The sequence below is a fragment of the Scleropages formosus genome, chromosome 11 (assembly GCF_900964775.1).
Source record: "Scleropages formosus chromosome 11, fSclFor1.1, whole genome shotgun sequence".
In the NCBI taxonomy this organism is placed as follows: domain Eukaryota; kingdom Metazoa; phylum Chordata; class Actinopteri; order Osteoglossiformes; family Osteoglossidae; genus Scleropages; species Scleropages formosus.
The window spans coordinates 1789265-1814428 of record NC_041816.1 but is presented as its reverse complement, the minus strand read 5'-3'; the positions used below and the strand labels follow the sequence as shown (position 1 = coordinate 1814428).

Below are 25164 nucleotides of genomic sequence, written 5' to 3'. Positions count from 1 at the left end.
ATAACAGAAGTGCTTTTAAAAATGTGTAACTTACTGTATGGACACCACCAACAGTGGTAAAGGCATTCAAAGTCGATACTTTGGGTTGGGAAGAGATGTCCAAAGTAGTAGTGTCAACAGTTAATGCTAAAAATATATACAGTATGCCTGAAGTGTTTTTGAAAATTTTCATTCCTACACATTTTTCATTTTAAACAAGAGACAGTTTACAGGAGCATCACAAATCACAAATGTATAGTGTCATAGTATATCAAAAACATTTTGCACTCCAGTCTTAGTAATAACTGACTTATCTGTGTTCTACAACAGAAAACATACAGAAATAAATTAATATAAAAATAGATCTTTAAGCATCCAGATATATGCATTCCACAAGTTGAACTTCAGGTAAACTGTGTAACTGCATTAACTTTTTTTAATAACACGAACCGTCATGAACACCCAGAAAGGCCATTATTAATTAAGTGCACCTTACACTTAAAATTCGCACAGCTGATTATTCTACACAATGCCCCAATACACATTAAAGGGATCTGAACGGAAGGTTGACGATTCATATGGTATTACTTACATTCATTATTCTGACCTCATCTAACTTACACTGAAACAGAACATACCTAGAATGAGCAGTGGAGAAGACCATACTCAGCCGTCTGTGCATTCAAGATCCCGGCAAGTCGGTGCCATGAATCTGTCACTTTCTGTCACACAATGTCTTTCTGATGGGTCTCAGAAGGCCGTTGGAACGAGATTCCTTGCATGTCCACCTCTACAGAGTGAACGCTGAAATCCCCCAAGCCCTGAAGAGCAGAAACATAGTGATGTCTCTCTGTTTGTGAACAGACTGCAAGAAGGTATGGGGGCCAAGCCCTATGTGACTAGTGCATCTCCCGATCCCCCGCACTGGGCACCTGTATTCTGCCTAGCACACTCTTCACAGTCTTCTCCTGCAGAGGCTCACGGGTCAGCATAAAGAGGAAGCCCCCGCCTCCTGCTCCTGCCAAGCTCTGGCCCAGGACCAGAGGCCGTAGAGCATCCATCATAGCGCGGACAGCTGCCGGCTCGCACCCCGGTGCCATCACCTTCTTCTGCTGCCAGTAATGGTCAAGGCAGAGTCCCAGCCTAGAGAGAGACCCTGCAGGGTGAAACGGGAAAATGGGGTAGAGGTAATCCACTATTCATGGAGAAAAGATCTAACAATCTGTTGTTTCTTTGCCGCCTTTCTCACCATCGATACACGCCCGGCCACATTCCTCCGCATTGCTCACCAGCTCATCAATGTTCTCCACAATGGAGGGCAGGCGTCCGTACCAACTCCGCACTACATCCTGCATAATGCATGTTCACACCATTTGTTATCATGCAACCAAAGGAATTACAGCACATCACAGAACCTCTCAGCAGAAAGACAGATGAAAATGCTTGGTTTGAAAACAGCGGAAGAGAGGCTAACGGTGGGAAGGACTCGCCTGAAGCAGGTTGCGAGCCAGGCGCGTCTTGCCTGTGTAGACTAGCAGGAGGTGCTGTTGCAAGGACTGCAGGAAGTCTTCGGGGAGATTCAGCTGCTCCACCTGCACCCTGAGGGGGAGGCAATTGCTCGATCGGGCAAATTTGACTCCTCCCACCAGGCCCCCAACCTGGTCCTGCCACCCCCCACCTGATACAGAAAGGAGGAGACAAAACAAGAGGGAAATGAAATTCAGCTAATTCTTTGGAATAAGTGTGGCGACTACATATATTTATTGGTTGGGTATAAAATTAAATTAAATTAAAATTAAATCTGGATGAAATTCAAGACTGGTTATGGCATACAAAAGCATAAATGGAACTGCTCCCAGATATCTACAACACCTTATCATCCGCTACACCACAACCAGGCCGCTACACTCTTCCACCTCTGTCCGCTTGGTGGTCCCACACACAAAGGGTCCAACAGCAAAATCACAAAGGCTTTCAGTTTTGGCTCCTATATGGTGGAACAACCTCCTCTTCTCATTGAAAACTGCTGAATTCCTGTCTACATTCAAAAAAGAGTCTTAAAACTCACCTCTTCTGCCTCACTTCTCCCATGATCTCTTAAGTTCTGTAACGTGTAAATGTTCATGCTCTATAACTTTAAGATCATAACTTGAATAACAGATAAACCTTCACACAGCTACTCCTCTAATGTAATGTTCATTTCATTTTTCAGAACCGCTTGTCCCATACGGGGTCACGGGGAACCGGAGCCAACCCGGTAACACAGGGCGGAAGGCTGGAGGGGGAGGGGACACACCCAGGACGGGACGCCAGTCCGTCGCAAGGCACCCCAAGCGGGACTCGAACCCCAGACCCACCGGAGAGCAGGACTGCGGTCCAACCCACTGCGCCACCGCACCCCCTCTAATGTAATGTATTTGTTTTAAAAAAAATTATTAGGAATGTGATTAGGAATTGTTGATATTCAGACAAACTTTTATGCAGCTACTCATGTGATGTATTTTGGTTCAAATGGTGGAAAATAACAGTATTTTAGAATCATGAATGTGCAAGTCTCTCTGCTAATGTAATGCACGCATATTTTATATGAGATGTACATCGCTTTGGAGAAAAGCATCTGCTAAATGAATAAACATTTACATTTACATTTATTCATTTAGCAGATGCTTTTCTCCAAAGCGATGTACATCTCAGAAAATACAATTTGTGCATTACATTAGTAGAAAGAGACATAGCTGCAGGTGTATGATTCTTAAGTGGTTTCCTTCCACTATATGCATAGATTTTCATCACAGGAGTAGCTGCATAAAACTCAATAGATGATTCCGATCAGCTTCCGACAATTTTTTTTTTGATATACATAAACATTTACATATAATACAGGAGTAGAAGCTGTGTAAAGGCTTATCTGGGCATGATCATAAAGTTACGGTGCATGAACATTTACACTTTACACGAGCTTAAGAGATCATGGGCGAAGTGAGTCTGGAAGTGGGTGGATTTTTATATCCTTTTTAAATGTGGAGAGTTTCAGCAGTTCTGAGTGAGAGGGGGAGGTCGGTCCATCACAACGGAGCCAGAACTGAGAAACTCCATGCTTTACCTTTCATAAACAAAAATGTAAATGCATAACAGCAGTATTTCTGGAATATCAATACAAATGGACATTAAGAGGAAATGCTGACAAGTACTGGCATTAGAACTAAGCATTAGCATTAGGGCACAACATGCTTCTGCCCTCAAGTATACAGCCCAAGATCCTACCAAAGAACAAAAGATGGGCATTTTAAAATGTAAAGCTTTTTCAAAATAACTTTTCACTTATTCCATTTTCTCCCCAACCAGAATGTTCTCCTGTTCCAGAATAACCTGCTTATTCCTTCTATATGAACACACAAAGTTAATGCTGCTGGGGCCATACCAGTTGAGCATCCCGACATCTCACCTGTGGTGAGCACTTGTTCCAGGTGCAGCACGGCATGAATCAGAGAATCTGTGTCGAATGTGCGTCCTGTACACCTGTAAACGGCAGCTAGTGCCACCCCGGCCAGGATACTACTGGTACCTGAAGGATGGGGGAAAAACAGTGCAGTGGCACTTAGGAGATTAAAGTTAAGTCAAACTAAGTCAGTAAAAATGACAACCATACTGAAAGTTTGCTTCTTACTGCCACAACTTTTACATTTATTTGATTTGCTGGTGCCTTTATCCAAACGGACTTTCAACATTCAACACATGCCCCGCCCCCCACTCTCCAAGAATTGTACTCGTCCAGAGTGAGAAAAAGGGCTGGCAAAATCATCCTAGACCCTTCGCACCCAGGCCACTTCCTCTTTGAACTTTTGCCGTCTGGCCGGCGCTACAGAGCACTAAGCACCAGGACAGTCTAGGCACAGGAAAAGTTTCTTTCCTCAGGCCATCTACCTCATGAACAGCTAAATGCCCCCTAGGGAGTAAACTGGTGCAATGAACAACACTATTTATACTTATATTTATTTTTCACATCATATTTCTTATTTACTTTCCCTTGCATTGTATATAACATACCTGTACAAACATATGTCTAGTGTCTATTTTGTATATTGTGTACTTTATACTCTCTATATTTTTTTTTACCTTTAATTAGCCCACTCTACTTTTATTATCTGTGTCTTGTCACTGTCATTCTGTCTGTGCTGTGGAAATTTCAGTCACCAAGACGAATTCCTTGTATGTGTAAACATACTTGGCAATAAAGCTCATTCATTCATTCATTCATTACAAAGCTGGACAGTTTCTACGGTATCAATGTATTTTTGCATCACACACACAGTCCAAAACCGCTTGTCCCAAGCAGGATCGCAGCGAGCCGAAGCCTAACCCGGCAATACAGGGCACAAGGCTGAAGGGAGAGGAGACACACCCAGGACGGGACGGCGCGCCAGTCTGGCGCAAGGCACCCCAAGCAGGACTATTTTGTATCAGTATATTTTTATCAATTCTCACAATTTATTTCATCACAGGTACTGTAGGAGTGGGGATTCAAACATAGGTCCTTTGCAAGGCAACAGTTCTAAGCACAACAGTATCTTCGGCCCAAAACTCCTTCAACATCTTTTCTTCCTGTCTCACGCATTTCTACCTCCTTCCACCAGTCAGTCTCTCTCTCTCTCTCTCTCTCTCTCACCCAGTCCGGAGCCATGGGGCAAGAGTGACCAACTGCGCAACTCCAATCCACCCCCCCAGCGCTGCAACATCTGTTCTTGCAGGGGTTGCTGGGAGTAGACTGTGACCAGGTCACTGCAGACACACACTGCCTTCAGTAGAGCACCTGCGGGAAAGACATAAAAACATGAGGATCACATGATCATCTGCCATGCCACACGCTCACAGACAGGAACATCACAGCCGACTGCGTATAGGAGCACCTCACCAGGTGCGTGGGGCTGACAGTGGTCCTCCAGGTCCTGCAATGTGTCACACACTGTCTCTGTGGTAACCTGACAGTCTGGGGCTCCACTCGTGCTGATCAGCAGCAGGCGAGGCTCTCTGATGCGACGTACTTTGGCTCCAATCGGACGCCGCCCATCAACCTTCACAGCCACGTTCACCACGGCACCCCCTCTTTCAAAAGCGATAGGAGGGGTGTCGCTCCAGCCACCTACACAAACAGAGACAATGAGCTCACAACGACACCAAGCCAAACTGAAGGTATAACAAGCAATTTTCTGCATTACTCATATGATACCAAATTCTGTCACAATTTGTTATATAAAATATACTTGCTTTAAAGTTTTGAAATTTTTAAGTTTAGAAACACTTTTAAGTAAAATTTTAAGAGTAGAGAAGTCCATATTCTCTGCTGAATCCATTGTACAAATTGTTATTAAAATGGACCACAAAGTAACGTTCAAGTCCTTGTGGCAAATTATAATATTTATAGACACTGAGTGCCAGTGCTACAACAGACTATATACAAATCACAAAACATGATCAAGCAATAATGACCTGAGAGGTCCAGTCTGGCAGGGCATTCAACCTCCTGCCACTCCCCAATGGGGGGCACGTTGCCCTGGCCAATGGCAACAAAGTGTTGTGCTGACATCACTGCCTGCCGCAGGAGTATCTGCCCCGCCCCTTCGTAATGTCTTGCAGCCCGAACCAGCAAGTCAGGCCTGACAACGGAAGCCAAGAACACGCTTCGGGTTTGTTCCAGTTCCAGGACTTAGATATTTCCTGTACACACTCTCTGTTTCTCACCTGCTCAGCCAGTTCTTTCGTTCAGCTGCCAGAGCTTTAACTCCCCTGGACAGGTCACCTCTCTCCAAAAGTGCAAAAGCAGGGGCCCAAGAAGGATTTGCTGCTGGCCCACTTCGTAGTCCCCCTTTACCTTCTCCTGCCATACAGCCGAGCACATCCGCCACGCATGCTAGGCAGCGTGCAGCTATCCCGAGGTCTTTAGTGCTCCCTGCAGCGACTGACAAAAAAAAGACAAACAGTAAAGCTGTTATAATCGGCACAGTTTGCACAGGAACGTACAACAATAAAGGAGCCCGTTTAAAGTAAGTCATCTAGCACCACAGTTTATGACATGATGAGTCAGCACCACTTGAGTATCCTCGTCTCACCCGAGTCCAATGTTTCCAAGAGCTCCTCCTGCCGACCCACCAGGACAGCTGCCCTGATGCTCGGCAGAAGGCTGCGATCCGTTCGGGCCTTCAGTGCGTCCACGGCTCTTCTCTGTGCTGCTTGTAGGAAGAGGTTGTCCCTCCAGCAGAGCTCCCCTTGCTGGTCCATGCACAACAGCACCTCTCTGAGAGAGAGCCTCCATGCTTCCCTCCACTGCTTCACACTACCTGTTCCACCCAACAGCCATTCTACCCCTTCCAACCCCACTGCCCCCTTGCTGGGTAGGTACACAGGGAAAAGGCGGGCATCCAGGAGACATCGGGGCCCTGCACTCTCGTCCACAGCTCCCCAAAGATCTGCTGGTCTGGGAAAGAGAGAGAGGAAAAATGGACACTTCCTAACCACTATCATTTATGCATGCACACAGTTCAGTGATAAAATTTTAATAATTTTAATTCCTTCTTTACACTGCTTAACTGCGCCCCTTCTCTAAACACAACTATTATGAGCCAATGGCAGTTCTAGGGGATATGTTAACATAATTGAGACCTACTGTATTCCTGTGCAGTGATAGAAATTGGTCCATTTCTGGTTCAGGAATGTGGTAGCAGTATGGTCACAGGAAACCTGTAGAGACAGGAGCACACAGGGACAGGAAGAGAATTCAGACAAATCATGGGTAACTGTCATGGGCCTGTAACCATAGGCTGAGGTGAATGATGGGAAGATGTCTTTCACATGAAAAAGAAGAAATACCAGACGTGTGATGCAAGGTGTTACAATCAATTCACAGCGCAGAAGCTGTAGGTAGCCGACAACACAGTGAAGGTGGGAGATGTAATGATGCCCATAAAATTTTACCTCCAGATCATCATGCCTCCCCAGCACAGTGAAAACTATTAGTTTCAGTTCTCCCAGTTGCACATGGTGTCTCTGGATGATGATGTCACTGGGCAGTGTCAGCCACAGGGGGCTGTTTGAAGTTGTGAGGTCCAGCCCTGATAGCAGACAACCCAATGGTACCACCATTGGACCCTGGAATTAAGGTGGGTAACACATTTTCAAAATATTTGTCATGGTGCCAGTGACTATTAACTTATACATTTTTTTAAAACATCTACACATATTAAAACAAAAAATCAGTGGGAAATACAGGGTTTATAGAGATTCATTTCAGAAATATGACTGTACTGTAGGTCTACACTTTGAGTGATACTCATCCCCATTTCCTTTCATTCGAACCTGCAGATGGCAGTGCTGGACAACTGCTCCCACAGAAACTTTGACGTCCCCCTCCAACATACTGTTTATCACTCTGCTGTACTCACTCACACATTGCAGGTTCTGTAGAAAATTAAATGTACAACAGGAATTGATATTTCAGCCTCTAGTAAGGGAGATTTTTATCTCAAAATGTCATCATATCATCACAGGATGACCCTGACCTGAATGTGAGAAAGAGTTTCTCTTTCTATCCCCTTCTCTGTAATGCGTTTAACGTGTTCATCCCCTGACATGGTCATGTAATCATACTGGCCATCTGGAACATAGACTGCAAACACGCATTTGATGTGGTAAATTGACATGAATGCCAAAAGCATCCGAGGTACGGGCGCATCATTGCTCTTAGTATAATGAGTGGTACCCATTGAGAGAGGCGTTCCACGGAGCATCTTCCACAGCAGTGCTCTAGCGCTCCTCACCATTGCCCCCTGCAGCCCAACAGCAGAAGCGCAGCCCTGCCTCTCCTCATCCACAAACTGGGCCTCAGTCACATCCAAACACAGACAGAGCAGAATGTCCAGAAACAGGGACAGCTAAAGAAAAGAAAAGGAAAAAAAAAAAAAAAAAAAAAAATCATACAATGCATCAGGAGGGTATAAGTGCAGCTTTACTCAATGAATGTTATCAGCTAACATGTTATCAGTCATTTGGGCAACCGGTCAGCCAAATAACTGCTCCATAAACTCCTTACACAATACCAACACTTTCCATATCTGTTACTGTGCCCAGAAGGAGCAGACAGCCAACTGGTCATGTACCTCCAGACCTTGTCTGCTATAACAACTTGACTTTTGTTTAATCTCTTCAGCCACTTTCTGCATTTTGCCACAATTATTGTGGATCTTTAAAATGACATGTTACATGATTCCTTATGCACAATGCCCCATTTCCTTTAAAGCTTAGAGGCATCTTGTTGTGTGCTACAGAAATGAAATGGAACAGAACTGAACCATTCAGTTTCAAAAAGACAGCCAGTCTATTCAAAACAGGTTTTATGGAGACTAAAAAATATGAAGAACAACATGGGACTCAGACAGACATGATGTGGGAAAGATGACCTGCAGGGAGGGAGCCCCAGAGTCCATGCCCATGTAGGTGCAGCCATCCAGTGGGGGGGTCACATGGGTCTGCAGCAGACGCTCAGAGGCCTGTCTGCAGAAGAACACCGGCCCTGAAACCTGTAGACATAACAGACCCCAGTGAGAGCTTTAATTTTAATATAGCATGAAGTGGAAAAAAACTAAAAAGTCAAAGCATTTCTTATTACTATTAGTTATTCAAAGTATTATAGGCTTATCTGAGACTTTTATAGATTCTTACTGGTAAATAAACTCAGGAAATGCCAATTATTAACTTTCTGATTGTGTAGGTAAGGAAAGGAAGGAAAGTTGAAAGCGGCCAGAAGCTGATGACAGTTGCACATGTTTATGAAAGGAATTGTTAGGATTAACTGAGGTTTTTCAGAAGTTTTGTATTAGTTTTAATGTTAACAAAGTTCAACAAAGTTAATTAAAAAGCTGAGTCTTACACAATATTTTTAATATATTAGACCTTTAAGGTTTTTACAGAACCTAATCAGCAAATAAACAGAGCAATGTCTGTATTATTATACTTCTTTCAGCTGTAACTTTGTGGTAAAATTGACTTGGGATTCACAAACAATTCGATTTACCAAGCAACTTCTAGTCCCAATTTTATTTATAAGTTCAGGAGCCAATGTATATTACATATTCTAAAAGGCAGAACATAGGTGAAAGGACACACCAGAGGGACTTTTCCATCCGGGCATTGGGCTTGTCGGATCCTATCCTCTGATCCCCTGTAGATGATGTCACGCACTCTGTCCTAAAAAGGAGAGACAGTGAAATGCAAAGATGTGACCCAATTCCTTAGTTAATATGATGTGTACACTATTTTTTGGTGTTACTACAGTGAGTCTGCATAAGATTTGTAAAATAGTTACATTCCATTAATCAAATGTAAGAAGATAACTGTGAGCTCATGGTTTTCACTGTGTACCTGTTCATCAGTGAGATAGACCCCGTGTCTGGTGGCATAGGAGACATCACTGGGAAGTGACACAACCCGAACGCCTGAAAAGCTGTCCCATGACATCACTGAAAGAAGAAGAAGAGACACACAGCTTGTATAGGAAATTACATCATGGATAAGTCAGCAGGGTGGTGTGAGATCTGGGCAGGGCTTCCCCATCATACCAGGGGCTGTGGGCAGGGTTAGGATCATGTCCGTGCTGCACACCCATACGCCTGCTGGAGACCCGGGGCAGATCTAAAGCAATACAAACAAGATAAGCATTATAACATTGGACCTTGGTTAGTGTGAGCATGCAAAGGAGGGTGCAGGAAGTCCTACACATAAATGCATATTTTCTGGTGTTTGTGAGAAAAGCTTGCACATGATCCCAGCACTGCGCATTCATTCCCCACCTGGTGTGTGAGGCAGTCCAGCAGCAGGTCCAGGCAGCAGATAGGTTGCTCCACCAGATCTTGAGGCCTGTGCACTGGCAGCCAGCAGAAAGCCCTACTGCAGCTGTCCCAGGGGAAGTCCCGCCCCTGAGGAGAGCAAGAGGAACTCATCCCAGACGGCAAACATTCTGAACCTTCCTGTCATCTCTTTCAGCCCCATGTGGTTCCCCTGTTCCCTCTTATTGCCTGTCCTCCATCTACTACTTCTCAATCCCATATCTCAGCAGTAATTCTCCCGGTTTGCCTTAAACACTCACCGTGTGGAGAATAAGGATGTGAGCATCATCCAGCACATCTGCAGTCACAACCTGAGAAAAGACCAGTTGGTCATACAGAAAAACACCCTCACGCACGCACAGAGCATGCCATTGCAACTTACAGTATGTCCAGCCCTGGCGCTGAGGTGCTCAGCAGCCACGAGCAACGCATTGAGAGTTGCACCGCCACTGCCCAGGCGCTCCTGGGGGTCTGAAACAGTGAGCAATAGTGCCTCCTGCGGAAGGTATCCACGTTGCTGTCGTAGTTTGAGCTCTTTGAGACAAGAACAAGACATCATTGAAAGGTAGGTGTTCAATTTAGGAACAGGAAGTAAGACCACTTCAAATGACACATCACAAAACACTCCTATGTAACCATGTCACTGAAGTCACATATACATTGCTTTATTTACCTTCACTTATTTTAGAAGATACTGCATACAATATTTCCTCACATTGTTGGGACTGGGATTATAGAGCTCCTATTTACTCTTTTACGCAATAAATCACAATATGAAAAAGCCATACAAAACTTTCTTTGAAGGACAGAATATGGCTTCTTAAAAGGATACATTCCTTCCTACCAACCTTCCTGGAACTAATATTAATACATTTGAGGTGGCAACAAGTAGGAAACAGGAAGACGTGGTCGTCACCCACAGATATTTCCAGTGCCATTTGAGAAGACCTATATCAATAACACTCAACAGCATTTGTACTGATAGACATGCTTGTTGCTCACCTTTCTGAAAGGCATACACGCTGTCCTTGTGTTGACATGTTAAGACGACCACGGTCCAGCTGACCGGCCCATGGTGAGACATGTTTTTGGCTAGAGGTTCATTAACATCTATAGTCTTTCGGAAAAATGGGGTTTGGAAAAAATATGTATAAAAAAAAAGTGGTGAAAAACTACGCAAAACATTAAGATACTTTGGACTGTACTACATTTTAGTTCCAAGATACGGCATTAAAAAAACACATGCATTAACATATTTAACCTATAACTACCCAAGTCATTGCAACAGAGAATCTGTGCCTTTTTAACTCTCAGCAATTTGACCGTTGCAAAAATAGTGCTGCTGAAATATTTTGTATTTTCAGCATGGATCTTGACAGTCTTAAAATGTAATATTTTCAAAACACACAGGGTGTCTCTTCTGCTCTTGTCACAGAACTTGTTTCGTACTGCCCCTATAATCCATTACATGATCCAAGACACTGGCCCTACCCTAGAGATATGGCTCCACACCTCATTGCTCATCTCTTCCTACTTTCTCCCACAAACCTCTGTTCTGCCTGTGGTGGCATGCTGCCGCAGAGTGTCTCCTCTTTCCAAACGCCCTAGAAAAGATCATTCATCCTCATACTCATTCTGTCATCTAAACTGTGGGATGGGCTCCCAGCCTCTCCACCTTCAGACACCTGCCAAAGACCAGCCTCTTCATAAGACACTCTGTAAACACTCAGTCTTGGCTTTCTCGCTAAGCAGGATTCATCGAGTACTGCATCTGTTTCTGCAAAGCAACTTACAGCGTTCGCTCTCAGTACTGGGCAACTTAAAATGTTTGGCTCATTTATACAGCTGTGTATGTTTTTTTAATGGCTCTAATTAGCAGTCTGATTTTGCAAAGTTTGCTCTTGCCACTTCACTTGATGAAGCATAACAGTCTGGCCTCATGTTAATTACAGTATCTAAGGTTGTCATGTGGCCACTATCCAAGGCCTGCACTCTCTTAAGCACTAATCATTGTACAGTCTCCATCATTACGCTGTAAGTAGGGCCATGGTGGTGCAGAGCCAGTCCCTGAAGCACAGGCTGTGAGGTCAAGTACACCCTGGGTGGGACACCAGTCTATCGCATGGCAAAAAAATTAATACTATTAATACAGAAGAAAATCGGAACAAATGAGTTTAAAAATTCAAAAAAACTTTAAGAATGCCGGAACTGTACACTTCTTCTGCTTTTATTGTACGGGGTAATAACAAAATAGATACGAGGAGGCCGACGACCAACGAGTATGGAAAAATTAGTTGAAACACATCGAATTCGCGCCTCGGATACGCGTATACGACGTACAATACGTGCTTACAACGTCATGGCGTCACTCCGCAATGATTGGTCGTTGCAAGTTGGGCGTTACCACCCAAAGTAAGTCATTTAAACATTCTGCCAAATGATGCTTTTGTTATAAGACAGCCTGAGAGCAATATTAAATTTATGAGTGGTATAGCATATGCAATAACTAAGTGATCGGAAAAGACAATACAGATACCCTTTGTTTTGCCACACCAAAAAATCACGTCAACTGTCACCGTCACTGTCACGAACCGACGACGCGGTCTTCGGCTACACGTTAAAAAAAGGTGCATTTAGCAAAGAGTGAATGCTTATTGTTCCAAAATCACAAACGTGACAAAGCACTAATGACTGCTCCTGTACGTCTGTTCTGGGTCTGATTTGTTTAAGCATAGGCGTTTAAAATACATTAACAAATATTTATTTTCGTGACTTTCCTTTATACCACGTACCTCGACTCAACACACTTCCGGGCTTAGCACGAACGCGCGCCTGGCGCTTGGATTCTTGGGAGTTGTAGTCAGTTAGGGTTATTTTTCACTCTTGTGAATTCTCTATTGCCGTTTCACGTACAGTATTTTAAAATCTGAAGCCTAATGTATTGTTTCCGTAGCCATTTAAAGCCAGATTTTGCGACATATTTATCTTCTTAGCTCATATCTTGAGTTATTCTTGTGATTATTGTGAATCGTTTTCAGATTTGCATAATGGGAAGACTTCTGGAAGAAATTTGTTTATATTTCTTAGTCATAAACCTTTAGATCCCATGCTTTGCGTACGCATGGTTACAGCCTGTGTACCTAATTCTACACTACTTATAGTATTATTTATTGTTATTAACCTTTGCTTAACTGGTGCATCTGACAAATGTATAATGATGATTTATAATGTTAGATAAACTTTCCAATGATTTACCCATTTATACATGAACAAGGGTGGGATATGACTTTGGGACAAACACACAATTGGTGCCTACGAATTTTTTCACATATACAAAAACTGTCTCATGTGTTTAACAAAAGTTTACAGCAAGTGACCAAAAATAAACCAGTTAAAAAATAGAAAAAGTGTAAAATGATAGGAGAGAATTTGCAAAAAAACTGATTTTGACTGTAAAAAAAGTGATTTTTATGATGTCGTGTCTCTAAACTCATGTGATTCAATGAGAAATTAAACATTAGTACACTGCAGCAGTGACTGCTCTAGTTTTACTTTCCAGTATTTTTAATAGTATACATTTGTTACATCTTTCCATCCAAACAAGCTTGCAAAGCATGCACTTTTACACAGCATTGTTAAAAGTGACAAAACGTCAAAAATAAATCAATAATTAAAAAAAAAAAAAAAAACATTATTGGTGGACTAGCAGAAAGACTGAATTTGCCAAACAAGTCTATGACTGAAAGTTTTAAATAGAAGCATGAAGGACCTTTGATGTAAAATGGCAAAAGTCATTCCTTGCCATTCTCTAAGTGAGCTGTAGTGGGTGACACTAACACTCCCTATCCTGCAGATACTCTGGATTCCTCATTGTGCATCGATGGCGTGAGGAGAAGTGCTGCGGAAACTGTCATTGAACTAAGTGTATTTCCTCCCTCCTGTCATCTTTGTTGCAACTGCATGTGAATTATAGCATCCTGTCCCATGTAAGGCATGGCTGCTTGTCGATGTTCGGAAGTGTCTTCTAGGCACTGTTTCCTGCATGGCCTTCCTTGTCTGCTTCCCCTGTCATCGTGTATTGTGGATCACTGCTGCCTCTTTGTTCTGAGCCTATATAACACAGTAACAGCATTATATTTCTTAGTCTGACAAACTGGAAGTGGTATGTATACACACTGGAAATATCTTCTACTACTGTCTATTATCTATGTATGTATACTGTTCTCAATAAAAATTTCTGTAAGACCAATAAAGCAATAAATCGTAAGTTTGCCAAATTTAGCTACATTAGAAGCATCTTCTAACAACAATTTGGAATTTTCTGTAAATAAATGGTACAATAGATAGAGGGAACATACCTGGAGCTCTTGGTGCCTCTATGTCACCCTTCAAGGTGCTCCGGGAAAAGCACTCCGCCATCCAGGACAGCACATCGCAGCAGTATTTCACCTGGATTCAAGCAGGTACATGGATGCCTTACAGTTGTTTTCAGCATTTCCAAGCATTCTGAAGAACACGATTCTTTGCACTGACTTCATTCTGCATCTTGTATGCTTAAGTAAACATGGAGACGTGAAATCTTTTTTTTTTTTTTTACATATTTTACCTGCACTTCCACAGAGGAGAGACGTTTTTCTTGTTCCTTGTATCCTCCAACAATCTTCAACAGGGTTTGCATTCTGTGTTTAAAATATTCATATTAAATGAACAAGTAATAATTGGTAGCATGCACGGAGAAATAATAGCAGTGGGATTTAAATGCTGTACTCACTTTGAAGATGTGTTCCTGAGTCTTTCTTCACTGCTTTCACGGTGGTGGTATTCCAGCTTGGCCAAGTAGTTCTCTTTCTGCACCGTCTCCCAGGTCATCAGCTTCTGGTCTAATCCAGGAGGCAGCTCCCGTTCTGACCACCCAAAGCCAGGCACAGTTCATTTTAAAGTGTTTCTATGTAAAGTTGTTTTAAATGTATGTGACATGCATTCATATCCTCATCTGTGTACACAGCATGAATGCAGTGAAGCTGGAGTGTACTAACCAAGGTGCTCCAGTTTGGATTCAGTCTTCTTGACCAGGCTTAGCAGCAGCTGGGAGCAATGACTGATGATGATGAAGGGCGGTGCCAAAGCTGGCCGGCTGTGGTACTCCACGATCAGATTGTACCGCTGGAATTTCCAGAAGATGTCTGTGTTTCCCTGTACTACCTGAAAGGTGTAACTACAACCAGAAGCCAGTGAGTCATAAGCAAGAAATATTTAAACCACCTTCTGGTCAGATGAAACATACTCTCTGTCTTACTTTTTAGGAAGCGATAAGATGTCATAAATCAAAATTGACATTTCCCCGAGACCCAATGCTGACCTGAACATGGCAATGAGCAAATTCAACAGCAACACATTGGTAACCAGCAGGAAAATAACCAGCAGCAGGATGACCAGCCAGTTGGCGTAGATATTAGGACAAGGAGGCAGTATCCCATGCATGATCTGCTCCGGGTCAGAACTGCAGTTGGCCTCAGTCATTCTTGCAGCTGATACAGTGCAAAGAAAAAGTACATTTTATTCCCTATCCCTCTCTGGAATATGATTAGGTGCAGCTAAATGTTTAACCCCAAACTCTCACCATCAATCTCCTCAAGAGGGATCTGGCCAAAGATGTGCAGGTAAGGGCGGTAGAGCACCCTGCGGAAGACCCAGTCCAGCCGTGGATCATTGGGGTGCAGCAGCGCCTGGGTAGCCACTCCGTAGGCTATCAGCCAGACGCTCAAGAAGAAAAGGAAGAAGAACACATCCTTCATCTTTGGGGAAGAGAACAAATAAGAGTGAGTCAGTACAAGACTGCATGTAAAGCATGTACACTGATTTTTGTGTACTGAAGCATATTTGTGTTTCTTATCACCATTCTCTCCACAATGATGATCTTGGGCCCCAGTTGCTTGTGGATGGCAAAGATGTGAATTAGCCGGAGGGTGAAGACCATGAAGTCCAAAGCAAGGACTGTGCGTCCAGCTTCGTACATGTGCTCAACCATCCTGCACACAGTAGCACAGAGAGCTTAGAGAAACGCACCATGCTTTGCAACACTGTCCCTGCTTGGAACCACAGATACAATATCCAAGTCTACGGGTTTGTAAAAGTACTTTGTAAAATGTACTTTTCTTGTTTGTAAACTTACTAAACTGATTTATTACAATAGAGTCCGACACTCTTTTTTGTTAAGAGGTGTACGTACTTACTATAGCAAACTGTGTGTGAATTGCAGAAAAGCAGTGAAATGCTGGATTATGTTACTGTGAAATGACATGACGGAGACACAGAAGAGGGTGAGGTTTACCTGCAGGACACACCCACCACAAAGAGCAAAATAGCCACCATATCACACTTGTTCCAATTGTCTTCTACATACAACTTGAACTTTTTCAGGATGTTCATGTCTTCATCACTGAAGAAGCTCTGACCCCAAACATAAAAAAAGTAATTCAGTGAATCTAAAACAATTGAATACGATGCTTTTTCCCTTGACGCAGTATTACCTGCCGCAGCTCCTCCAACACCAGGGTGAAGACCCAGAAGTAGAGCACAATCTCTGCAATGGATGGGCCCTTGGGGGGTGGAGGGTGAAAGTTGAGGAGGAGGACATAGGTGAAGAGAATGAGGAAGGCAAAGTACATGATAACATTGCCCAGGAAGACAGTGACAGGTGCGCTCCAGAAGCAGCGCCATCTTCGGAGGAGGAACTGCATCCAGATGGCACCAGTGCTCTGTGGCACTGAAGGGCCTTCTCTGGACTCTCTGGAACAGAAAGTGATGTCTTCAAAATGGGCTTTAGCTCAGAGCTATAACAAGGGTGGTGGACCATACAGGTAAAGAAGATGGACCTACATGTTATCGTCCTCTGTTAGAAGCAAGGCCTTCTCAGTATCCAGGCTGTCCAGTTCAGCAAACTGCTCTCCGCTCCGGGAGCTGTCCAGCTCCTCATCGCTGAAATGGATGCAAACAATCACAAAGAGCAACTGCCATTGTTTCCATGGCACTCTACCATCTCACCTCTGGGATTATGGCTCTAGCAGAAACATCATCTACCTGAATTTGATGAGGTTGGTCCAAATGAGAGGTGGGAAGAAGAAGGATAAGACCAGCTTGGAGATGGCTGTGTCGGTTGTCATGGCTCCCCACCAGATCTTTGTCAAGAGAGCCTGGACCACAAGAAAAGTATGAACACAATACGGGTATCATGGTCCTATGCAGTCTGGGGAAATTGATTTGTTCTGGTCATTTTAACTTATTTGCTTTTCATGTGCTGTAGAAAAACAGATCTAACCTGAACCCCATCATGAGCAAAGAAGCATTTGGCATCTGCCTCTGTGGCCAAGTTGAGAACAGTGGATTTGCTCCAGGAGCAAGTCTTCCTCACCAGCAGCGCGTACGCACGGTCCTCACTGTTGGCGTAGCACTCACTGAACAGATCTGCACAAAGCAAGGCAGCAGATTTCAGAGAAAGTTGCAAACAGCTCAAATGTATTGAAGAACACAGGGAAGTTTGTTGTTAAAATTATACAATGTTTTTAGTAATTATCAGTAAAACACTAAAAAACATTTGAAATATTCGAAACTTTTAGTGAGCATCACCGACCAGCTTGCCCATACGGTCCCAGTCAAAATTTTGAGTACACCTGGGCAATACTTGTATGAGACGAGCAAAACAGAACAGTCCACAAGCAACCCACAAGTGTCCTACATTTCTGGGAACTGCTGCAGAACAGCTGGGAAGACACGTTGCCTCATTTCCCGATCAAACTTGTTTAACAAATGTCTGGTGAACAAAAACTAGCTTCCAGCAAATGCGTCCATTCCTTTGACTGTCGCTGTATGTGATCTGTCCAGGTATTATCAGTCAACACATGTCCATGTATACCACCGTTGGAAGCTATGCCGCAATGTGCAGTTTCAAGGACAAGAGACCCAGAACATAATTTCTCTCACCTAGAGCAAACTGCTCATATTTGGCTTCCTTCATGCTGCGAGCAGTCTCTGCCTCTGACTCCAGGTGAGCCATCTCCTTCAAGATCTTGCAACCCGCCAGTGCTGCTGCTACTGCCTCGGGACCCTTGGAAAAACATGTGGCATGTGGCACATGACACGATGTGTCTGCACACACTAACATTTCTCTGTCTCTCCTAACCTTGTCCCCATTAGTTTCTCATTATCGGCATTATATGGTATAAGTGGACCACTATACTGAGATAGGATGGACATCAGGAGCAATTTACAAGCATGCAAACTCAATAGTGGTGAAGGTGAGTCATTTCTCCACGTCTCCAGCTCACCATTGCCCAAAAGTAGTTGGCCATCTGCTGTCGGTTTTGCAGCACAGCCCACAGGAAGAGGTCTCTCCATGGGTGTTCACAGTGCTCCTCTGGATCAGGAAGGTTTTTGGGTGTAGGACCAAGTCGGTTTTTGTTTCCCTTTTCCTGGAAAAATAATACACGCATATTGTTTATTTTTCTAGTTTTTTTTTTTTTTTTGTACCCTGACACTTGAATCTGGCATTTGTCAAGACTGTCAAAAAGCCAGTTCCCTAAGTACAACTATATTTATTTTGTATACAGTAGTACACTGGTAGAAGTATGTATAACAAAAATATTCAGAGTAAACTCATTTTACTTCAACAAAATTGTATTAATGAATTTGGATATTTTTCTAGGAGCTTTAGAAAGTTGTAAAATCCTCACCCCCAGCTGTAGTGGCATTTTAAAGAAGATCCTCTATAAAGCGCAGCACAACCCAGCATTTTAGCATGTACAGCTAGAGAGATAGATTTAAAACTGTGTGCTCTCGAGAGGACAAAAATTAATAGGTGGGTCTTAGGAGGCTAAGAGTAATCCAACTATACATGATACCAAGAGTTTAAAAACTTCTTTGTATCATTCGTCTGCACACACTACCCACCGTGGGTATCTTCTGATAGAAGCCCTTGCAGGAGTCATGGAGGAAGTCTTTTAGCACTTTGGAGACCTCATGCAGTGTGAACCGAGGCCGGCGCTCCCCCGGCTCACTGTGGATAATTCCGGGTGCGCGAGCCTTTGCCAGCAGGAGTTGCTTCTCCTTTTGCTTCTTGAGCAGGTCGTTGAGCAGGCACTTTTCAGGAATGGAGCAGTACAGCTCCTGGAGCCGACCATATGTGAGGAACTCCCCGAGGTTCACTCCATTGTCTACGAAAAGTTTCACAAAGTCTGGCTTGTCATTCACCAGAGCATCCATCATCACCTCTTCCAGGTCACAGGCCTATTAAAAATAGCCATAGGAAGTGTATTATTATTATTATTATTATTATTATTCCACAAGGAACATTAGAAATGTAAAGAAGACAGCTGTAAAAAAAGAATGAGAAGATGAGGAATTGTGGTCTCTGATCGTGACAGCAATATCTAACAGCAGTATTTTACCGTCCATTCCACATCTCCATTGAAGATTTCACTCTTTGCGATGTCCACCCTGTCCCAGGCGACTGCCAGCTTTAGTTCATCCAGGTAGTCCTGTGCCTCTTGACTCTGAGCCTTACAGGCTGGTAGGTGGGATGAAAAATTGTGAGTAAGACAGAAACAAACAGCCTTGTTGATGAGTCTGAAGTTCGTGACTAGTAGGCAGGGATATGGAAAGTTTACAAAATCCTTTAAAACATGTGGTCACAGACCTTTAACCAGGGCCCTGAGGATCACTGTGTCCAGCTCTGATGTCTCCTGTTCTGGATCATGCACTGTCAGCAAGTGTCCATTTTTCATAATCTTCAGAATCTGATGACAAAATTGGCATGACACAATGGCTATAGGGAATCAGCAGACTGCAGCCGTATTAAAACCTGTAGATTACAGTTATGGTTTTTCCAAATTTGTAAATGGAGAACAAAAATAATGGTCACCTTTGGTAAGCACATTTGACTTTTCCCTGGATTTTGATGAATAGATAGTGCTGAACTCCTAACCTGTCTGGTCCAGGTGGTCAGGTCTGTGCTATGGAACCCCGTGTGAAAGGTGTCCAGCAGTAGTTCCTGCACAGTCTCCGTGTCCCAAAACCCTTTGTTGATTAGTGTCACCAAAATGTCTGCCACACCTCCTGAGCCTGCCAGGATTAGCCAGGGTGTTGAGTTGACAATCCCCTTGTACATCCGCTGTAGGTGGGACAACACATAACCATTGCAATAGATGTTCAGAACGTGCTACTCTTGTCTATTTTAACTGTAAATGGTGACAGGGACCTGAAGGATCTTGGGCTCTCCGTGCACCAGTAAACATAGCACTGGGATCTCAAAGCTGCCAGTACCTAAAGAGGAGCACACAAATGTTCAGGATTCCATACGCTGATGATAAAAACAAAAGTCACTTAAGAAAAAGACCTCACACCCTCACCCCCATATCCAGTGCGCTGCTGGGAGATGTGCTGGAGCAGTTTGACCCCCATCTCGCAAGTGCTGCCTGGCTGTTGAGGATCCTCTTCCACCAGGACAAAATGTGAGTGGTGACAATCCAGAGAGTAGACAGTCCCATGTGGAAGGTCTTCTGATGGATATCTTGCTGGCTGGTCAGGCTACAAGAAGGCAAAGATGCCATAACACTAGGATGCTACACAACAGAAATAGTTTGACACATAAACACATCCCTAGATAAATCCCATATAAGCCCAAAACACATTGAAACAAAACCTTAAGCCTACCTTGGCAGAGATCAGCAATTCCTTGTTGTGGATCATATTCCAAGGGGTGATGCCAATAGCCACAACCTGGACCTTGGAGGATGTGCTTGCGAGGGCATGGTCCCGCACCGCTTGCCCTAGATGCTTAGTGATGCCAAACCTCAGCCCATTGGTGAGAATCCATGCACCTGAGTTGGGCAGACACTAAGGATGTCAAGACATGGCTGCTTGAAAGTTCAGATTGCACAGGAGAGGATCATACATAAGGTAAGTACAACAAAGATGAATGATTTTGTGTTGGCTTCTAGCAAAAGGAAAGGTGAGTGATTATGATTTGAGTTGTCAACCCCTGCAAACTTTTTTCTACAGTTTGAGATGTTCTTGAGATGTTTCATGCTAAATACCTCCCACTACGGTACGGTATATTATACTGTTGTGTAAAATTTGATTCGTGGTGACCACTTGCATGGTTGTCATGCTAAGGGAGGGTTGGAAGTGGTTCACCATTGTACCATTCACAAGGAGAACATGCAAAATCCACACAACCTGAGCTGGATTTCAAACTAAGCCTAAGCACATTGCCTACTTGAGTACAACTTCTAGGTCTTAAACCAGCAACCTTCAGATCACAAGACTTCATAGTGAATCAGTAAACCAAGTGTTTCCTTTGCTTGGCTGTGTGTGTGTTGAGTCTGTATGTGCCTTACCTGTGGTCTGGGTGGCCTTGACCAGCCCCTTCCTCACCGTGTCCCTCAGCCAGGGCTTCATCTGAGCCAGCTCATCTCCCCCCACCAGTGACACCACGAGGTGGGGTGGGGACAGGCCCCACTGCTCAGTCAACAGCTGGTAGATGAGGGTTGGGTCCATGGAGTAGCACACCCTCACAAACTGCCCCAGAAATCAGAGTCACTGTTGTACAATTAACAGTGTTCACAACAGTGTTCACATTTTTGATCATTACTGCAGGAAACACACTTCATTAAGTGACATGATGATCAGGCTATGCACATGTGGAAAGTCGCAGCTAATATCCGAGCAAACATTCTACCTCTTCAGTATTCAAAAGTCATCTTTGGGAGTAACAGTCTAAGATGTTTTTCCCATCTTTACAATATGAACATTTTTGTTTCATGTATAGCACTAGTCAAAAGTTTGAGCTCACTATGTAGAAACAATTGAGGCATCTGGTCAACAAATCTGGTCAGGAGATCATCCAACATGTCTTCCCAGCTCTTTTGGAGCAGTTCCCAGAGATGCAGGACACACATGTTTCCTTGCTTTCATTCTACTGTCCAGTTTGTCCCATACAGGTACTTCTTAGGTTGGCCAGGTGTACTCAAATTTTGACTGATACTCCATTGCGAGATTTCCAGGACTGACACCAGCCACATGTATGCACTTATACGTGTGTATTACAGTACCTTGCCACGTGTTTTACTGGCACCTATGAAGTCTATGTCTCCCAGGTGCCCCACAACATTGTCCCTGTTGTCCTGCAAGTCGTTGTTCCTCTCTCTGTGCGCCACTTTCTTCATCCCCTCATTGAGCAGGGAGAAACAGTGGCAGCATGGCATTCCACTGCAATGACATGCAGATGGAGAACATTACTCAACCACCCTGAGGTCTGAGGAAGACAGGTAAGGTGGAACACAACTGAATGGGTGGTAAATGATAGAAAGTGAAGGAAATCAGGTGGGAAATAGAAGAATGCATAATGAGCATTTATACATCATGGGATACTACAGGTCTAATAGGACATCTGCACCACCTTCGTCGATCAGGGAGCTTTTAGGTACTTCCTGCTAGACAAGCCTATGGTCCTACTTTGCTCTTACCTCTGTCTGTCGGTCACAATATTCCCGCATTTCTTGCAAATGTGCTGTAGCTGGAGCCCCAACTGTTGGCACAGCACAATCAAATTTACACATGCAAACGCCACCTGATTGCCAACACTATCATTATCATTTAAAATGTGCACTTTCTGACCATGACATTGCACAGCAAGTCCAATAAAGTGAGTCAATAAGTGAATCCTAAAGCTCTGTCATACTTTATGCAAAGTGGTTAAGAGCCAGTTGCCATGTTTAAGCAGACAACATGGTTTAAATCCTTTTTTCCATACATGCAAAAACAGTAGTTCCTCACAAGGGTTCCTTTCCAGGTGAGTCGGGGGTCTTTATTTGCATGCCTTTTTGCATGGGCAACATGAACACGGAGCAGAGACAAGACTGAATGGCAAGGACGACAAAAAACGAACAAACTGTAGTGTAAAGAGATTAGTAGTACCAATACAACTCTGAAGATAGATAAAACATAAAATAATTGTTTATATGGATTAGGGATTGTTATACCTAAAGGATCATAATGCAATCCAATATAACAAATATTGTCGACTTGCTATGGCCTGCCAAAAACATGTCTATCAATGTGACACAAACACACACACAATTTCTATGACTGTTTGTCCCGAGCAGGGTCATGGTGAACAGGAGCCTAACCCGGCAACACAGGGCTGGAGGGGACACACCCAGGACGGGACGCCAGCTCGCCACAAGGCACCCCAAACAGGACTTGAACCCCAGACCCACCACAGAGCAGGCCCCAGCCAAATCTGCTGCGCCACCATACCCACTCTCAACGTTGTACAGAAAATTTGATAAGCAATTAATAATTTAATAAAAACATTTAAAAAACTGAGTAAAGCCATTTGTTGACTTCAATACTTCCTTTGATTGTTCAGGCAAATTCATTTGCAATTTGTTATGCCAAAGTTTTAAGATATTATTACTGATTTTTGAATTAGCTATGCTAAAGCTTTAACAAATTTAACAAATTAAATTTCAAAGGTTTTTAATTCACCATGTCAAAAATTAATTCAAAAAGGAACAAGTCATAGAATGGATCTCTGGAATGGAGGAAAAACGCGAAGTGGCTTTATACTACAACCTACTCCCTAAATCACATGGGGTCACACGTCTCATTTCAGAGAAAACCTCTTCATTCAAACGTATTCAATACAAGCAGTTCATATGCATGTCTTCAGATCAGTCTCTCGACTCAACTGCATGAACTTTTATCTGTGAAAGCTGTTGAAAGGGGAATATATAAATAGAGAATCAACCACAGAAATTCTTTGTATCTTTATACATATATACATATATATAAGTATACTCTGTTCAACTCTATATAACTGTACCATATGAGCAAGACACTAATCAAAATTGAACGACATGCCACTTTGGAATTATTAAACTCCCACAATATTGCAGAGTCAAACATCTAAACAAACACAGAGCTCATATCACATTCCAAGTAAAATACTAGTTTAATTGCTAAATGTTCATTTTAAAGAGAGAACAAAAGTATATTTTTAAATATTTAGAAGTTAAACATAACCCAGTTACTACTATCTGCAGGTACATGACTGGTGTTATTCCAGTTTTATTAAATGTCCAGGAAAACATGATGGAAGATAAAATGAGATGAAAGACCACACCCTTGATGGGGGGTGAGTGGAGTACATGCCTACCGAAGATTTGTCCTCTAATTCTGTCATGTCTCTCTGTCTCGTTGCTCTCACCCGCTCTTCCTGGACTGCTCACCTGTCCACCTGGATGTCCGTTTCTTATGCGCCACCAGGAAATGCAGCGCAGGTGAGTTTTCCCAACCAGCCACTGCTGAGTCCTGGTGGCTGCGACGTCACTCTTAGGGCTGCACGGCAACCCGTGCAAACAACGCTCGTATGGACCAGGTGTGATCTCAGCGCATCCTCCCGTATCGATGTTACCGTCCTCTCAAGTGGACATATATGGAGGATGCTCCTTTGGAAGCGGTACGGTGGTCTGCAATGGAACAGAATTTCCTTTTTTTCTAAAAAAAAGAAGAAGCCAGTTTTCTGAGTTTATACATATAATGAATTGATAAAAGCAAAAGAGCATATGAAAAAAATTAAATTCAAGAATGGCTGAACACGTGTTTTGTGAGACTATGCACAGAATAGCAAATAGGTGTCAGCTTTCCCTTTTTATTGCCCTCTCCGAGAAATGCCTGGTTCACTGACTGTGAGAACCATTGTGTGTGTTGCACGCTTTAACACACTAAGCCGGGCGTGTGCCCACTTCACCGGAGAGAGAGGAGCAGTAGAATGGACGAGCGACCTGGCATGACAGTACTGCTGTTGGCACAAAGGGGATGTGTCCCATTGTGGGCATGTTTGCCTGGGCTTCTATAGTGGAGGCAAAGAAACAATCGTATTGTCTGTATGTGTGTGTTGAGGTTGGGGGATGGGCTGCGATGAGGATCTTTTTGTGTGTGCACCATGTGCATGGTTTCAGCTGCTCTCCCCAGTGTGGTGCTGCCGTACTCTGAGAAGAATGGGGAGACCAGCCAGTTTCGAATGAGACCAGGTGCTCTGCCTTTGGTGATGGGTCCTCAGTGAGCTCAGAGCTTCAGAAGCCATATTATTTGCCTACATTTTCTTTTATTATTTTAAGTGAGTGTGGTGCAACAGTGGATAGAGCTGGTGCTTCACCGCTCCTGGGCTCTGGGTTCTGTCCTGGCTTCCTATCCTGCTCAGTCTGTGTTGACTTTGAATGGTCTCCCCACGTTCTTGTGGGTTTCCTCC

The 25164-nt window shown here is 43.5% G+C and overlaps 2 protein-coding genes across 7 annotated transcripts; both read right to left on the bottom strand.

The window, feature by feature from the left end:
* fcsk (fucose kinase) lies at positions 1 to 12672 on the bottom strand. Of its 6 annotated transcripts, none has more exons than XM_018752715.2 (25): positions 12647 to 12667; positions 11346 to 11458; positions 10857 to 10971; positions 10237 to 10388; positions 10115 to 10165; positions 9819 to 9944; positions 9588 to 9660; positions 9391 to 9488; positions 9136 to 9216; positions 8430 to 8549; positions 7733 to 7904; positions 7533 to 7639; positions 7330 to 7431; positions 6949 to 7122; positions 6641 to 6714; positions 6087 to 6451; positions 5719 to 5935; positions 5467 to 5633; positions 4892 to 5119; positions 4646 to 4789; positions 3425 to 3544; positions 1470 to 1657; positions 1229 to 1328; positions 912 to 1135; positions 1 to 800 (listed from the first exon to the last, which is right to left on the bottom strand). In XM_018752715.2, the coding sequence occupies exons 2-25, from the start codon at positions 11376 to 11378 to the stop codon at positions 705 to 707; spliced, it is 3327 nt and encodes a 1108-aa protein (XP_018608231.2). In that variant the 5' UTR covers positions 11379 to 11458; positions 12647 to 12667; the 3' UTR covers positions 1 to 704. The 6 variants fall into 6 exon arrangements, with proteins under 6 accessions (XP_018608231.2, XP_018608233.2, XP_018608234.2 ...); XM_018752717.2 differs by having other exon boundaries at positions 11403 to 11458; positions 12647 to 12662; XM_018752718.2 differs by lacking the exon at positions 11346 to 11458 and having other exon boundaries at positions 12647 to 12672.
* A 1187-nt stretch (positions 12673 to 13859) lies between these two features.
* trpm5 (transient receptor potential cation channel, subfamily M, member 5) lies at positions 13860 to 24124 on the bottom strand. Its single transcript, XM_018752722.1, has 26 exons — positions 24070 to 24124; positions 22376 to 22437; positions 21962 to 22118; positions 21248 to 21428; positions 20562 to 20728; positions 20258 to 20435; positions 20107 to 20171; positions 19834 to 20019; positions 19546 to 19645; positions 19298 to 19416; positions 18801 to 19136; positions 18179 to 18322; positions 17835 to 17958; positions 17173 to 17318; positions 16935 to 17047; positions 16734 to 16832; positions 16385 to 16643; positions 16186 to 16304; positions 15751 to 15883; positions 15475 to 15649; positions 15214 to 15382; positions 14891 to 15069; positions 14626 to 14758; positions 14461 to 14533; positions 14213 to 14303; positions 13860 to 13964 (listed from the first exon to the last, which is right to left on the bottom strand). The coding sequence occupies exons 1-26, from the start codon at positions 24094 to 24096 to the stop codon at positions 13879 to 13881; spliced, it is 3621 nt and encodes a 1206-aa protein (XP_018608238.1). The 5' UTR covers positions 24097 to 24124; the 3' UTR covers positions 13860 to 13878.
* Between the last annotated feature and the right edge of the window lie 1040 nt (positions 24125 to 25164).